General features: G+C 39.0%; 1 protein-coding gene across 1 annotated transcript in view; it reads left to right on the top strand.

Annotated features, from left to right (window-relative positions):
* The window catches only part of LOC121986982, a 38,432-nt gene extending 22,716 nt beyond the window's left edge, over nucleotides 1–15,716 (top strand). Inside the window, exons 2-8 of the mRNA XM_042540902.1 lie at nucleotides 14,141–14,195; nucleotides 14,263–14,349; nucleotides 14,447–14,638; nucleotides 14,744–14,905; nucleotides 14,972–15,025; nucleotides 15,092–15,238; nucleotides 15,351–15,716. Coding sequence (XP_042396836.1) covers nucleotides 14,141–14,195; nucleotides 14,263–14,349; nucleotides 14,447–14,638; nucleotides 14,744–14,905; nucleotides 14,972–15,025; nucleotides 15,092–15,238; nucleotides 15,351–15,716 — 1,063 coding nt within the window. The remainder of the gene's footprint in view (nucleotides 1–14,140; nucleotides 14,196–14,262; nucleotides 14,350–14,446; nucleotides 14,639–14,743; nucleotides 14,906–14,971; nucleotides 15,026–15,091; nucleotides 15,239–15,350) is intronic.
* The last annotated feature ends 1,679 nt before the right edge of the window (nucleotides 15,717–17,395 follow it).

Below are 17,395 nucleotides of genomic sequence, written 5' to 3' on the forward strand. Positions count from 1 at the left end.
AACTGGTATAACTGATTTTTGAGTTTTGAAAACTAATACATAGTAAGTGAAAATACTAAACATGCTGTTGGGCCCGACAACTGTACTTGCTATGCGCGCATCCCTAACTAGACCCGGGTTTGCAAGTCCCGAATTTAGTAGGGTTAACTAGGTTATCTAAACCTAGCTAGGTTATCTAAACCTACTAGGTATCTGAGCCCACTATGGATATCTAATCCGATGACGATTGTGGAAGTAAAATCCAATAGATAATACTGTTTTGCTGAAACTAGGTTATCTGAACCTAGAACTAGGTTATCTGAACCTAGAGGCGACTATGGGAGCCCACCCATTGGATATCTAATCCATATAAGCTGTAATAAACTGAGTATACTGAATAGATACTTCTAATGTATCTAACTGAGCTGTTAAAGATGCCTAGGGTGCATTTTTACTAAACTAGCTATTTTATCGAACACCTAGCGTGCCCTAACTCTCCTCTCTATTAGGGAGACCACCTCTAGGCACCCGACAACATCTAACCTCCTATCTGAAGAGGGAAGACATGCCCGGCCCCTCTAAAGGTGTTCAACTAAGACCCTAATATGAAAAGAGAGTTAAATACACCCTAGATATCGATAAAACAATCTGCATACATCCTAACTAAAGCATAAAAACTCAAACGGAAGCTATTATACCGCAGGTGAGGGGTTTCTTACCTCATAATCGTAATTTCTTACGATTCTATTCGCTAAAACTCCGGTGGAGATGGTCCTCTCGACGATCCGCTCACGTCTTTGCGTTCCTCTCGCGGAGAAGAACCCTTCTCGTGTTGGAGTCGTCGCCGGAAAGTGATCCGAGAGCCCTTGGGGCTTGGGCGCCGAGAGAGGAGGAGGGAGAGGTGTGGGCGGCGGTGCCGGTTTTTGGGAGAGGGATAGGTCACGGTGAGGGTTTATGAGGAGATGGCTGCAGAACCAAATTAACCCAAACCCAACTTAAGTTTCCTATTTATACTTAGTGATAAGTTCCGCCCAAATCCCACTTAACTAGGATTGTTCCCCTTTCCTTTCAGCACAGCCCTGCTGGGTCCACTGGTTACTAGCCTTGTCCACTAAACCATAGGTCTCGGGTTCAATCCCCGCCTAGGCCGTTTTACGCTTATATTTATTTTTGCTACTTCCGCTACTCGGAAAATTCCGGAAAAATATCTAGAAATTCCAGAAAAATCGTAGAATAACTCTAATGCAAGTTTGAGAATTTTCGGGCGTTACATCAACTCCAGCTACCACTCTCTCGAGTGGCCGAGGATGTGGCATGCATGGAATGACATGATGCGAACAATGCAATAGTCATCATATATCTATAAGCAGAAACGGGTATGCTACATGAAGCCAGCATGCTCAATATCGTACATAAATAAGCAACAGTCAAAGCATACAACCATGGTATCTAGTATCTTCTACCGATCATGGACAACAAAAGAGACTGTATAGATATGGAAACGAATTTCTCAAAGATTGCGTGGAAGTATCAAGCGCAGGAAAAATAAGAGTGAAGTCAAGGTAAAAGCAGTTTCTATCCAAAAATAGCTCATGCACCAAGTTCAAAGAACTAAAGAGACAAAGTAAGAAGTACCCGACTTTATATGTAGATCGCGTCAAGTAGTCTCACGTCGAGGCGCTCGTCCCAAGTCCTGTGATGACAATATGTATTTAGCTAATTACATATATAGCAAATAGCTAAATAAAATTCCCAATCTATTTAGGAAAATCTTAATTGAAATAATTAACCTAATTATTAATCCAATTAGGTCTAACCCAATCCACCATTTCTTCACTTCAATCTCACTCATGAGGTAATCAATTTAATCATGGTCATCTTCAAAGATCAATATACACCTAATTCATCCACAACAATTCAATGATCCCAATGTTGACCATGCAACTAATTAAATCAATCACTCACCAAATCAAATTAGGATAAAATCCAACTATTGTACAACTAAATTCAATTGAGTTTATACAAGAATTATTTCCAAACATACCCTAATCTGTTTGCTCCTGAATCAGCCATCTGTCAGAAACCCCTTTTTGTTTGAACGTCATAACCAAAATTACAATGAAGTTACTGCCCCTTCATTTTCAGCATTCCAATTCACACATCCAATCTAATATCGAAATAGAATAATCACTCTAATATTCAAGCACTATTCAGATCTTACCTTAAACTAATCTTTTGCTAATTGGAGAAGGAAATTTAGATGAAATCAATCGGTAGTGGCTCATGGTCGGGACCGTGGCAGATGAACAGCAACAACGCTAGGGCACCAGCTTGGAGAAAGTAGGATCGGCGGTGGTGGTATGTGAGATCTCGTGAGAGGGAGATCGGTTGGTGCCCGCATGAGGGAAAGAAGAAAATCGCCGACAGCTACGGTGCTCGCGCGCGAGGAAGGGAGGAGACCGGCGGCTGGGGCTTGCCTCTGGTGCTGGCGTGAGGGGGAGAGGCTGGCGGTGGCTTGGGGAGAAGAGACTCGGCGAAGGAGGGGAGGCGGCGGCGCAAGCTGATGGCTCAGGGGAAGAAGAGATTGGGTGCGCGAGGGGTGAGGGGAGAAGAAGTTCGGCGTGCGTAGGGAGCTAGGGCACGAGCAAAATCCTCCTTTATTACTTAGGGATTTGTAATTTAAACCCTAGATCAATTACTCAATCAACTCCCACCTCCGGGTATTCCAAACGGACTTTACTCGAGCCCATATGTGCATCCCCTCTAAATAAGTCGTACGAGCTCCGATTAATTTCAGAAAAATTTCTAAAAATTCCTGAAAATTTCGTTAAGGTTATTCGTCCATTAAACCTTATTATTTAATTACATTTGTTGCCGTATTTTACATCTACAATATAAATTAAATGGACAACTGTATATATATAAATATAAGATGCAGACGTTTGATCAAAGTGATTCTCATTTCAAAATATTATAAAAACAGATGTTCATACAAACGCTAGGCTTATAGTATACATCCCAACACACATAACCTCTGCGATCATGAAGCGGTCCCTAGTTTGTCAAAGTTTATTAGAAGATGAGAGAAATACAACTTATACTTTATGCAATAATCCTTCAAGGAATCTTTTTTTATCCCAAATGTACCTCCTTTATCACTTATAACTTATATCCTTGATGAAATATGCAAAGAAATGTGTCACTGTAACTGAAGAAACTTCAAGAGAATACTTCGCAACAAACTTACCAAGATGTCATATGGTTGTCCACTATTTGTTTGCTGCATATATATTTTGACCAGTCATTATGCTGGTCATATTTTGAGAATACCTTTTACTAAATATATCTCAGCCGATCATTACCCTGGTTGCTTGCTTGAGCATATCTTCTGTTGAGAATGTATCCCTACTGTTCATAGGCTGATCATATTTTAAACATATCTCTTGTTGAGAATATATCTCGATTGGTCATTTAGCTGGTCATCAATTAAGAATATCTTTAGGTTCGACCGGGCTTTGCTCGGTCGAATGCATACACACACCTGTGCTCGTTCGACCTTCGTTCGGCATAGGGCAGAACATCCTTAAACTCGCTCGGCCTTTGCATGGCTGAGCGTTTACTAGAAGCTTCATAAGGCTGAGTGCCTTTAAGCTCGGTCGGGCTTTACCCGATCGAGCGCATACATCACACCTATGCTCGTTTGGCCTTCGCTTAGTCAAGCGATTACTTGAAGCTTCATAGGGCCGACCTTCCTTAAACTTGTTGGATCGAAAGCGGTAGACGGGGGGTGAATAGCGCTCGTGGCTTTCACTGTTTCGAATTCGTAAAACTATTGAGTTATAAAGCAGCGGAAATAAAAATGCACAAACACACAAAAGACACGAGAGGTTACTTCGTTCTGAGCCTATCTCGACTCCTACTCGAAGGCCCACGGTCGTTGATCGCTTTCGGTGGGCAACAACTATAAGTTCAAAAATACTACATATTAAGTACAATAAACAGAAGTTAAAGTATACCGACAACACTTAAAAATAGCGAATTTGGAGTTCCGGGTCGTAGGGATGTTGCTACAGCACTTCGGGGTCGTTGAGTTTGCAGCTTGTCGTAAGAGAATCGCTTAGGAGCAGTTGTTGTGAGCTGCTGGTCGAGTGCTACTTATAAAGGGTGTTCAAGGCGCCTTGAAAGCCATCCAAGGCGCCTCCAGGATGGCCGAGTCGCCCGCATGGATCAAGCCTGAACTGGTCGTGACTTATCCCTTCAAGGCGCCTTCTGTGCTCTCCAAGGCTCCTTCAAAGCCTGGTCCAAGGCGCCTCCGGTCTGCACCAAGGCGCCTCCACTGAGCTGCGCTGGTAGAAGCTGGCTCGCACCTGAGGCACCTCCAAGCCCCATGGAGGTGCCTCGGACACTGTACATCCGAGCTTAGTTTGTGTTTTTTGGTACCTGCAAAAATGCGTTAGTCTAGAGTACCTTCAATACAGAGTTAGTGCACAATAATAATAATGAATTAAAGTTTGACAGTCTCCCGACTGTCCGAGTCTGACTTCAGATTTCCGACCGAAAACCCTAGGTTGACCCGACGCCTACTGTTCCCTCTACGGGGAACGCGCCCTCACTTACTCCACTCAATAGATTTACCTGTTGCCAGTGCAATCCTCCAAATTGACTAAACTTTTGCTCGGTGCTCGATGCTTCTGGACTTTCTGCTAGACTTCCGCTTCCCGGTTGGTCCAGTCTTTCACCTGGTCCGCGACACCAGGACTTTTCACCTAGGGTTACCCCCCTAGGACTTTTGCCTGAAGCACTCGACCCACCAAGACTTTCCGCATAGGGTTACCACCCCCTATGACCTAGGGTTACCACCCCCTAGGGTTTTCACTTTCCTAACCATAGCTAGGACTTTTCCTGAAACACTTAAACAGACTTGTTAAATCACAACATAACCTTAACTTTGAATCCTTTGCCATTATCAAAACTTAGGTTCGATCGTCGGATGATTCCCGCACCAACAATCTCCCCCTTTTTGATTATGGCAACCCAAATTCAAAGTTAAGTAAAACAAATGCATAAATATATTTAAAAGGTTTAAGTGAGCAAGCTTAAGTATATAAATTCAAATACAAGCATAACTTAAGCTAACACTTAAACTTTGTGAAGCTCCTCCTTAATCAGACTTTCTTTTTACTTTTGAATTTCCCTACTCTCCCCCTTTGCCATTTATCAAAAATAAGCCAGTTTAAAACAAGTTTTAACAGATTAGCCTTTGAAAGAAGGGAAAAAAAATGCTTGTGTAACACTTAGCTTATAATTAAATTTTACTAAAAAAACTGTTAGCTAAGGGAGAAAGAGGACTTAAAAGGAATATTTTTCACCTAAGTTTAAAAGGCTAATATATGGTTGACTCCTTTTGAAACTTAGTTGTTTTTTGAAAGATACTTAGCTAAATTTTGAAAATCTGTTAGAAGAAAAACTTAGCTAGATTTTAAAGAATTTTTTTTTGAGCCAAAAAATTGAAGTCTCTTTTAGCTAGATTTTAGTAACGAATGAATTTGAGAGGTAACTTAGAACAATATTTTAGTAAAAAGTTATAAAGTTAGATTTCAAGGTTGGCTAAGTTTGAGAAAGTTAAAAAATTGCTATATGAATCACTTAGCTAAGCCTTTTGCAAACATTGAGTTTTGAAAATGTAGCTTCAGTTTAAAAAGGTACTTAGCTTAATTTTTAAAAAACTTAATTTTGAAAAAATAGGAGTAAGAACTTGTTAATTTTAGGACGAAGAGGGAGTAACTATTTAATTTAAGTTATTTATTTAAATTTAGTTGGTCCTTAAGTCCAAGCATGAGTCAGGTTAAATAGATGTTAAGTTATCCAAATTATTTTGATCAAGTATCAGAGCCCTAAAGCATGCTCAATCTTACAATTTCCATTTCCTTCACCAACCGTCTAATCTTTAGCTACTTGCTTATTGCCTAGAGGGCAATAGCTTTCACTTGGTTAGTCAAGTTAAGTCATTTGGTCCAGTTAGATTTGACTAAGGCTGGATGACTTAAACTGATTACTGTTAATAAGGTATTTAACGTCCAGACTCATAATGATGCACAGATATAAGCATACTGGAGTCCAGGCTGTACCCTAAGCATCTCACGTTGTTCTATATTTTTCAAACACAAGCAAGGTATGCCTAGGTGTTTGTGAGATGCTCTGGCTGAAATCTAGGGGAGCATGATTTCTAAAGTAGAGCCTAGGCTAATTCCATATTTTGAAAGTCTAGTAAAGTTGGAATTTTAAAACCAATATTTTCCTAGAATTTAAAAGATAGAAATTTTTTTTTTAGGAAACTGATTAAAAATAACTATTCTACCCAACACATTCCTATTTCAATAAACAACTAAAAACTAATAAACATGAGTAAGTAGATGTCAACCAAATACTAATACAGTCTGAGAAGACAAATAGGTGTTTGTCCAAAATACATCAAGTAATAGTCTCAAAAGGCAGGATCATCAAGAGTGGGATCATCAGCTGGAGGGTCGTCAGCTGGAGGTGGTGCAAGAGGCTGCTCGGGTGCCGGCTGAGGCTGTCCTTGGCGCCGTATCTCACCTCGGAGAGACGCGAACCCTGCAACTATCTCAGATCGGAGAGATCGGAGGAAACGATGGATGTCTAGTACAGCCCGTCGCGTCTGAATGGACTGGATCTCAAGCCGAGTAAGTCTGTCCTCGACGGAGGGAGGAGTTGAAGTCAAAGGCCCGGTTGATGTGGAGGGTTCGGCAGAGGTGGAAGGATCTGCGAAAAACTCCTCTGCCAGGAAGTCAGGCCACTCCTCACCGTCACATGGTACGTCCTCAGCCTCTGGAACACCAGGAGCAGCTACTGGTGGTGGCCGGCCTTTCCAGGCCAGAATCCCCTCGGCAGTGACCTCTGCACCCGCTAATCTAAGACTACGCTGACCTAACTCATTATATATAGTAAGTGGTATGAGTGTCCCTCTGGTAGTGTCTATCCTAGAGGAGGAGAAATCTGGGTAAGGATATGGCAGTAGGGCATATGGATCACTCCAGACGTGACTGTACTAGATGCATGAATAATGTTATGAAACATATGCAGTGCGATGTCTATATCTAGGCGCTGGCTAAGAGCGTACAAAAAGAAGGAGTGAGATGATCACATCTTCGAGACGTCTCGAGATGTGATGGGTAGGATGCATGCTGTCAGGACTCTGTACATAACATAGTCCTGAACTCGAAGAAGAGTAGACCTGAACTCAGTCAGGCCAAAGGGTCTCTCCTCCCCAAAAAAATGCATGTAGATGTCATCTAAGGTAATATGAGAATAGGGATCACCGAAAGGTAGTTCCCTACTCGGGTAACATAAAAATGTACACTGAGACTCCCTAAGCTCTAAGCTAGTGCGAAGCAGGGAGGGAGTAAACTGAAGATCAGTGCCACCAACTCTGGTGGAATAGGTGCTATCATCAACCTTTTCAAGGTTGCGATAGAACTGGGCACACAGGTCTTGATTCACTGTAGTGGTGCAGTTAACCAGTTTATCTAGGTGATAGTAGGCTATCATCTGGACTGCGGGGAGACAAAATTGGGCAAAATATTCCCTACCTATATACCTAGGCTTAATGGACTCAAAGGTAAACCTGGCAAAATTTATCCTATGTTGCTCTGAGGGGAATCTAGGGTCCGTGGAAGGGGCCCTAGCTGGTGTAGGATCAACAATGCGACGTTTCCTATTTTTGACATTATACAAGAAAAATAGCAAAACTAGCATGAAATTTATGTAATAGATAATTGAGAAGAGTTTAGAGTATACCTAGGAGGTATTTCTAGGATTAGAGGAGGAAGAGATGGGTTGAAGGCGCCTTGGTAGGGGAGAAATCGCACGAGAACCTCGTGTTGTGTTTCGACAGAAAATGAACAGAAGAAGCCTTCTGTTCGTGGCAAAATCGTGGAATGAAGGCGCCTTAAAGGCTCCTTAAGGCGCCTTTGGAGGCGCCTTCAAGATGGTCCGAGGCGCCTTAATCAGGTCAGCGGGAGATTTCCCGCTGCTGTTGAGGGCGCCTCCCTTGTGTGGGAGGCGCCTTTGTTCAGGCGCCACGTATTCCCCTTTGTTTTTTTAAATTTATTTATTTATTTTTTATCGTTGAAGAAGTTTATGATTAATTAAGTTTTGAGAGGTTATTAATTTCTATAAATTAAGTTTTTAGATTAAATATTAAAAGTTAATTTAATTTTGAGAAATAATTTATGTTAAGTTAATTTTGAAAGATAATTTAAGTTAATTAATTTTTGAAAGATAATTTAAGTTAATTAATTTTGAAAGATAATTTAAGTTAATTAATTTTTGAAAGATAATTTAAGTTAATTAATTTTTGAAAGACAATTTAAGTTAATTAATTTTTGATTACGAATTTAATTTTGAATTATAATTACGAATTTAATTTTGAATTAATTATAATTACGAATTTAATTTTGAATTAATTATAATTACAAATTTAATTTATAATTACGAATTTAATTTAATTTTTTTTTTATAATCCTTAGTCATCTCACCCGATCTAAATTTTCAATCAGGGGATCCTATAAGTTTTGTGAGATGAATTAGTTTCAATTTAAGGGTTTTGTTTAACTTTGTGTTAGATTTATGTTTAGTTTTGGGTTCAACAAGCAGACGTTCTTTGGATAAACTTCTGCGCTATGGTGAGTCACAAGGACATCATTAAAGTAACCATGCCTTCGAGGTTTTCCAAATAGTCCTACCCATTGAACATAGTACAAAACCTTGGTCTAACTGGTTAGGATCCATAGAGGGTAGCTTCGGTCAGTTTCACTTAGCCAAATGCACCAGGTCGAAGCCATATCTTCCTAGACATGCGATGTCTAAGTTTCTCCAACGTACTATCATCCAATATTTCACCAGTACCGTGGGTCAAGTTAAACCTAGCCCATTTTAATCTAACCCTATTTACCCTGCCGGGTAGGTAAAGTTCGATTATCCTATCGGGTAGATTAAGTTCGGTTACCTAGTCGGGTAATTTTAGTTGGGGGTGCCAGCTATTCTGGATCCTCCTTCTATTTTTATTTGATTTAAGTTGAATTTTACTTTTAATTTTGAATTAATTTCGAATTGAGTTTCGAATTTTGATTTTTTTAATTTTAATTTTGAATTTTAAATTTTAAATTTAATTTTGAATTATTAATTGAATTTTGAATTTTTAATTATGTTCGTTTTATTAATATCGTCTTTCTTTTTGCTCCTCCTGGATCATAGCCTGGATATGGTCTATCGAGGTAGTGTATTTGATCCTTCGGGATCCAATATTGACCAAGTCCAACTTAATTAATCAATTTGGACTTGGAAACCCATGCTTGGACTATTTTTCTATTTGCTCTTTGTACAAGAGATAAATAAGATTTATATTTTTTTTCTTTGGTTTAAATCCTAGACCAGTTCTATTGTAAACGACTCTTTGTGTCCCAAGAATTAAGTCAAGATTCTTGGAACCTAAAGAAAACCGTTCTAGTGTTTTCTCCAGATCCTTGACTTGAATTTTCAGGTTGGAATTCTCTTCTACAAGTTTTTGGACTTGAGATGAGTTTCCAGTCTGAACTGGTTCAGTCAAAGATTCAGAGTTAGTCACTTCTTTAAGGACTTCTACTTCCTTTAGAAGTGACTTGACTCTAAGGTTTGATTTAGCTAACTTTCGTAACAAATAATTAACTAAATTATTGAGTCGAGAGATACTTACAGAGGGATTGGGCCCTTCGGAAACGGATACGGATCCGTGGCTTTTCTCGGACTCGGCCTCCGACTCGCTCTCACTCTCGGACAGGTTGATTTGGTCCCGGGCCATCAGCGCAAGTAAACTCGTCTGATCGAGTTCGTCGTCGTCGTCTTCTGAGGAAGATTCATCCCATGTCGCCTTCAGGGCTTTCTTCCTTCTCTGCTTCTTGGCTTCCTTTTGGTTGGGGCAGTTGACCTTGATGTGCCCCTTTTGGTTGCATCCGTAGCATATCACCTCAAATTTTACCTTAGAATTTGGTTGGGCCTCCTTGGATTGGACTGCCTTCTTTAGGTCCCTCTTGTTAAAGTCTTTCTTCTTCTTGTTGAGTCTTTTCACAAGGTTCATGAGTTCAATGGTTAGTTCATTGTCTTCTTCATCTGAGTCGGTTTCTGCTTCCGACTCCTGTTCGATTCTTCGTTGTGATCTTGATTCGCGAGCTCCACCGGTACCTGCAAGCAAAGCAATTCCTTTCTCGGAAGGTTGTGTATTAGTCTGCTCATGAAGTTCGAATTCTGAAAATAGCTCGTCTAATCTAATTGAAGATAAATCTTTGGAGACTTTGTAGGCATCTACCATTGATGCCCACAATGTCCTCCTAGGGAAAGAGTTGAGTGCATACCTTATGATGTCCCTATTCTCGACCTTTTGACCGATTGCGTGGAGGGAGTTGAGGATGTCTTGTATACGTGCGTGGAGTTGACAGGCTGTCTCATCTTCCTGCATTTTTAGGTTATACAATTTATTAAGCAACAAGTCACGTTTACTTACTTTTGTGTCTGAGGTTCCCTCGTGGAGTTCGATCAGCTTCTCCCAAAGATCTTTTGCGCTGGAGAATGGTCCAACTCTGTTGAGTTCCTCCTTGGTCAGTCCGCATTGGAGGGTGCAGGTTGCTCTGGCATCAGCTTCCACCTTCTTGATTAGGGACGGTTCCCGGTGTTGGCTTGCCATCTTCGTCGGATGGCAGTTGTAGTCCGGTCTTGATTATCATCCACGTGCCGAATTGTGTCTTGAGGAAGGTTTCCATTCACCCCTTCAAATATCCGAAGTCTTCTTCAGAAAAAAGTGGGGGGCGAACGGTGCTGAAACCTTCTTGTTGGGCCATTTAAAATCCTGAATGACAAAAATAATAAAACCGGTTCCAAGACTGGGTCTTTGATTAGTACTGCGGGAGAAAGAAGGGAAAAACGAGCTCGAGTGGTATTGTACCAACCTCGAGCAAAACCGATTCGATAAAACAATTAGAATGTAACTATTAAGCTAATTTTAATTTGACTTCGAAAAATCTGAAAATACCACGAAAAAAATTTGTTTTAAATAGTGGTTGCACTGATTCAAAATGACCCCGCTCTGATACCAATTGTTGGATCGAAAAGAATTTAGATATCTCCACAATTGCATGATATTGTCCACTTTGGGCCTAAGTCCTCATGATTTTGCTCTTGGGCTCTCCCCAAAAGGCCTCATGCCAAATGGAGATATCTTTCTCTTATAAACTCATGATCTTTCCAATGTGGTTTCAATGTGGGACTATGTTTGTAACCTTGCAACACCAACAATCCCCCCCTCAAACAAAGGACCACAGGCTTCCCACGCCCGATCCTCGACCCACCAAGTCTTCCTGCCCCTCGGTCCACCCGACCTACTAGGACTTCCTTGCCTAGCCGCAACTAGGACTTCCTGCCTGGTGTCTGGTCCTCTTGATCCGAACATAGGAGCCCTCACTTTCTTTGTTCAAGGTCAATATTGTACCCACATAGCTCAATCAGATCATAACTCTTGTGCACAGTCGGCGGTTAAACCTTCTGGCAATCCAGGCTCTGATACCAATTGTTGGATCGAAAGCGCTAGAGGGGGGGTGAATAGCGCTCGTGGCTTTCACTGTTTCGAATTCGTAAAACTATCGAGTTATAAAGCAGCGGAAATAAAAATGCACAAACACACAAAAGACACGAGAGGTTACTTCGTTCAGAGCCTATCTCGACTCCTACTCGAAGGCCCGCGGTCGTTGACCGCTTTCGGTGGGCAACAACTATAAGTTTGAAAATACTACAGATTAAGTACAATAAACAGAAGTTAAAGTATACCGACAACACTTAAAAATAGCGAATTTGGAGTTCCGGGTCATCGGGATGTTGCTACAGCACTTCGGGGTCGTTGAGTTTGCAGCTTGTCGTAAGAGAATCGCTTAGGAGTAGTTGTTGTGAGCTGCTGGTCGAGTGCTGCTTATAAAGGGTGTTCAAAGCGCCTTGAAAGCCCTCCAAGGCGCCTCCAGGATGGTCGAGTCGCCCGCGTGGATCAAGCCTGAACTGGTCGTGACTTATCCCTTCAAGGCGCCTTCTGTGCTCTCCAAGGCGCCTTCAAAGCCCGATCCAAGGCGCCTCCACTGAGCTGCGCTGGCAGAAGCTGGCTCGCACCCGAGGCGCCTCCAAGCCCCATGGAGGCGCTTCGGACACTGTACATCCGAGCTTAGCTTGTGTTTTTTGGTACCTACAAAAATGCGTTAGTCTAGAGTACCTGCAACACAGAGTTAGTGCACAATAATAATAATGAATTAAAGTTTGACAGTCGCCCGACTGTCCGAGTCTGACTTCAGATTTTCGACCGGAAACCCTAGGTCGACCCGACGCATACTGTTCCCTCTACGGGGAACGCGTCCTCACCTACTCCACTCAGGAGATTTACCTGTTGCTAGTGCAATCTTCCAGATCGACTGGACTTTTGCTCGATGCTTCCAGACTTTCTGTTGGACTTCCGCTTCCCGGCTAGTCCAGTCTTTCACCTGATCCGCGACACCAGGACTTTCCACCTAGGGTTACCCCCCCCCTTAGGACTTTTGCCTGAAGTACTCGACCCACCAAGAGTTTTCGTATAGGGTTACCACCTCCTATGACCTAGGGTTACCACCCCCTAGGGTTTTCACTTGTTTAACCACAGCTAGGACTTTTCCTGAAACACTTAAACAGACTTGTTACATCACAACATAACCTTAACTTTGAATCCTTTGCCATTATCAAAACTTAGATTCGATCGTCGGATGCTTCCCGCACCAACAAAACTCACTCGGTCTTTACACGACTGAGCATTTACTAGAAGCTTCATAATGCTAAGTGCCTTTAAGCTCGGTCGGGTTTTACTCAATCAAGCGCATACAGGCACACCTGTGCTCGTTCGGCCTTCGCTCGATTAAGCGCTTACTAGAAGCTTCATAGGGTGGAACATCCTTAAACTCGCTCGATCTTTGCATGGCTGAGCATTTACTAGAAGCTTTATAAGGTTGAGTGCCTTTAAGCTCGGTCAGGCTTTGCCCGATCGAGTGCATATAGATACCCTTGTGCTCGTTTGACCTCCACTCGACCAATTGCTTTTGAGCATCCTACTCCAGAGATGCTAGGGTATGCTTTCAAGATTTTGACCACCTCATCTTGTCTTTAACATTCATGTCGTCTTCTAAACCCGCTCGTTATAACTCATATCAACTGATGACCTAGAATTTACCCCCCTATATATCTAACACTTATATATTTATATTTATCTCTTTTTATATTCGTGAGTTGATACTATGAATTATTAAGGTAACAGATCTATTTTTTTAATAGTTTTGTGTGAATATGTTTGACTTAATTTCTAGCCCCAATAATCAAAATAAACATAACGAATTAAATGCTAAGTAATATGATGTGATATGAAAGTTTAATTTTTAAAATGTTGTAAATCTAGGCTCTTTCTCTGATGTATAAAGACACAAAGAAAAGTCAATAAATAAAATAATAAATAAAAAGTTATTTGCGTATTTTAAGTGTGTAATTTATATTTTCCATTTACTTTTAAATAAAAATAAATGGAAGGGAATTTATTATTTTATTAAATTTTAAGAATATATTAATACAGAGATAATTGCTTAACTTTTGTATAAATTTAGATTTACTATCTTAACCTTAATAGATGCTTATATTTGGTATAAATTTTGAAATTTCTTATTTTACAATTAATATAGATAAGATTAAATTAATTCTAACATTAATTTTATATAAATTAGATGATTACATTAATGATAAATTAAACATTTAAAAGATGGAAAATAATTTCTCTTTTATTTATTTATTTTATTTACCAATTATTATATCTTACTAATTATACATTTTAAGATTACATTAATAAAAAAAAATCTACAAATTTAAAGAATGAAAATAAGTTTCCTTTCATTCATTTTTTTATTTAATGATTCTTATATTTTACCAACTATAGACTTTTTTTTATGTATTTATAAGTGAGAATGGGTCAAGATATACCACATATTGAAATACTAAACTTTCATATCATTTACATCATGTTACTTCGTATTATATTTCTGGTGTTTATTTCAATTCAAAGGACACAAGCAAGATCATGGAACAAAAAGGCTAAGCATTCTCTTAAAACCATCCAGGTCAGTATTATTATTTTTTGAGAAATTATAAATAATATTTACTTTTGAAATTATTTATTATTTTCAGACAATAACTGGAGATCTGTTTGACTGTGTTGATATGTATAAGCAACCAGCATTTGACCACCTTTTGTTGAAAAATCACACTCTTCAGGTATTGAGCATTAAGAACATAAGTCAAATTGATATGAAGTGTTTTATTGCATGGTATAGTTCATTCGGCCCTTTAACTCGCTTAATAATCTTTATAGTTAAAACCAAGTAGTCTTCCAAAAGGAATGAAGCTTACCAAATCTAAATCGGCGTCTTTTTATGGATTCAATGATACTTGTCCTTCTGGCACTGTGCTCGTCCACCGTACTCAGACACAAGATTTAATTGAGTCTAAACTCTTGAGAACCCAATTTAGAGCACAAGCCGACAAAAATGTGCCAGGAAATCATGTGAGTTATTATTATTATTATTATTATTATTATTATTATTATTATTACAATTTTAATTCATTATTTATATAGTTTAAAGATAAATAATATTTACATTGTACATAGTATGCAGTAATTGAAACTCCAAGTGCTCAATTTTATGGAGCTTATGCAAAAATGGCAACTTATAGACTTCCAAATCTACAAACTGATCAAGTATCATCCAGCAGTATATATCTTTCTGGAGATGCAAAATCTCCAACCAATATGTTGGCAGCTGGTTGGCATGTAAGTTAATATAAATTATTTACTAATAATATTATTTTATATCGTCACTAATATCCAATTTCATAGGTTTCAAACACCTATTACGGTACCAGCTATCCTCGATTTTATACTTTTTGGACTGTAAGTATAAATTTTATATATATATATATATATTATCAAATAACATATTTAATTACATGTTTTCAGAGTGATGGTAGTCAAAAAATAGGATGTTTTAATTTGGAATGTCCTGGTTTTGTTAGCACCACTAATATTTATGGACCTGGAAGTTTTATTCCTCAATTTTCCACTTATGGCGGTGAACAGAAATATCTATCGATACTAATTGCTAAGGTAATTCCTTTTTTTTTTTTTTTTTTTTTTTTTTTTTTTTTCTAAATGTGCTTTTTAAATTCTTTTTGAAGCTTAATCCTTATTGATAAATTTTGTGTATTTTCATGTATAGGACTCTAAAACAAATAATTGGTGGGTTACATATAATGATGAGCTACCTCTTGGGTATTTCCCCAAGGAATTGGTTCCAAAGATGAATGATTATGCCGACTTCGTTCAACTGGGTGGGCAAGTTGTGACTCCCTTGGATGTGCCAAGCCCTCCGATGGGCAGTGGTCATCCAAGTAATGAAGGACCCAATAAAGCTGCTTATTTCATCGACATTCAGTTTGTTGATCAGTCGAATAATTGGTTTTATTTGAATCCTAAGTCTATTGCGCCTAATGTTGATATCGATCATTATTATAATATATCGGATAATAAGTATGTAAATAATAAATATGTTTTTGTTTATGGAGGAGCTGGAGGTTTCAAATAAGAGATATCAATCTTGTCTGTAATAAATTTTGATCGAATAACTGGTTTTATTTGAATCCTAAGTCTATTGTGCCTAATGTTGATATTGATGATTATTATAATATATTGGATAATAAGTATGTAAATAATAAATATGTTTTTGCTTATGCAGGAGCTGGAGGTTTCAAATAAGAGATATCAATCTTGTGTGTAATAAAGTATCTAAATTTATTAAATTTAGATCTATGTTTTTAATGGAATTATTTTAGCCCAAAATAAACCACTAGCCAGATCCAAAATGGACTCTTATCATGCCCAAACCCAACCTCCCATTGTCATATCAAAACTATATATTCTACATTTCTTTTCCAAATGTAGAGATTCTTTCTTTTATATAGAGGAATTATATATTCACATCTATAGATTATATTCAAATATGTGTTGGTGCTAGAAGTACTAGTTAATCAAATCTGTATTTTGATATTGGCAAAGGTTTAAAGTTAAATTGTGTTGTCATTTAACGAGTTTGACTGAGTGTACAAGAAAGTCCTAAGTGATCTTAGACAAGGAGAAAGTCCTAGTTGAGGCAAGGCAAAGAAGTCCTAGTGGACACTAGGAAGGTCGAAAGTCCTAGTTGCAGCTAGACAATGAAGTTCTAGTCCGTGGGACTGGGCAAAGGCTTGGCAGATCGAGGATGTTGGGCAAAATCCTAGGGTCGAGGATACTAGATGAAAGTCCTAGAGGTCGTAGACATCAAGTGGGAAATTCTATGTTCGAGGACACTAGGTGAAAGTCCTGGTCTTGGATGCTAAGCAAAAGTCCAAAGGGTCTGGAGAAACGGTTTGGTAAAAAGGTAAACTCTCCTGAGATAAGTAGGTGACGACGCATTCCCAGTAGAGGGAATATCATAGTACTTCCCATACTATTAACCAAGTATGCCATCAAGTGAAGAAGTAACTTAAAGAGTCTGAGTTTTAGTAGAGCATCTCTTGTCACAAGGTCTCCCCCAGGTATACGTCTCTAAATTACGTTAGTCAATTGCGTAGCATATAATTAGGAGAAGCTAATTAGGTCAAGTGATAGACTTATCCATACATAGAATCATCCTCCCTTAGGAGGTTACGTTCCATAGAAGGATAGTTATCTTAGATACTCAACTTCAAATAAGTATCCTAAAGTCATACCGAGCTATATCGGAACACACACTCAAAAGAGATGATAATTTATGCATCCGATCAATGAAAATTCAGGTTCACGCACAGTCCTAATTTAGACACACAGCAATGTATCTACTCAAAAGTGATATCTATGCATACAAAAAATATAATCTAGATAGATAAATTCATATTCATAAGGGAAAGCCTCTATGTAAGCATTTCATCAAATAGAACAAGTGTATACAAGCTTCATCAAACTAGGAAAATGGCAATTCCATAGAGTTTACATCATCCACACATTACAATTACTTCCCACGCCCTAGAACAATAAGAATCTACTCCATAATATGAAGAAATACAACACAAGCAATAAAAAATATAGAAATTTCCCAAAACCCCAAGAAGGGAAGTAGAAACTTATCCTTTGACGTTGAGTGAATAGCTTGGATGTAGATCTTGCAATGCCAACGAGGATGGAGCAGTGGAACAGCCTTGAATCGTCCAAATGATCCCCGAATGTGAGAATTCAACCAAGATGGTCTTC

This window comes from Zingiber officinale, chromosome 5B, assembly GCF_018446385.1.
Source record: "Zingiber officinale cultivar Zhangliang chromosome 5B, Zo_v1.1, whole genome shotgun sequence".
NCBI lineage: Eukaryota > Viridiplantae > Streptophyta > Magnoliopsida > Zingiberales > Zingiberaceae > Zingiber > Zingiber officinale.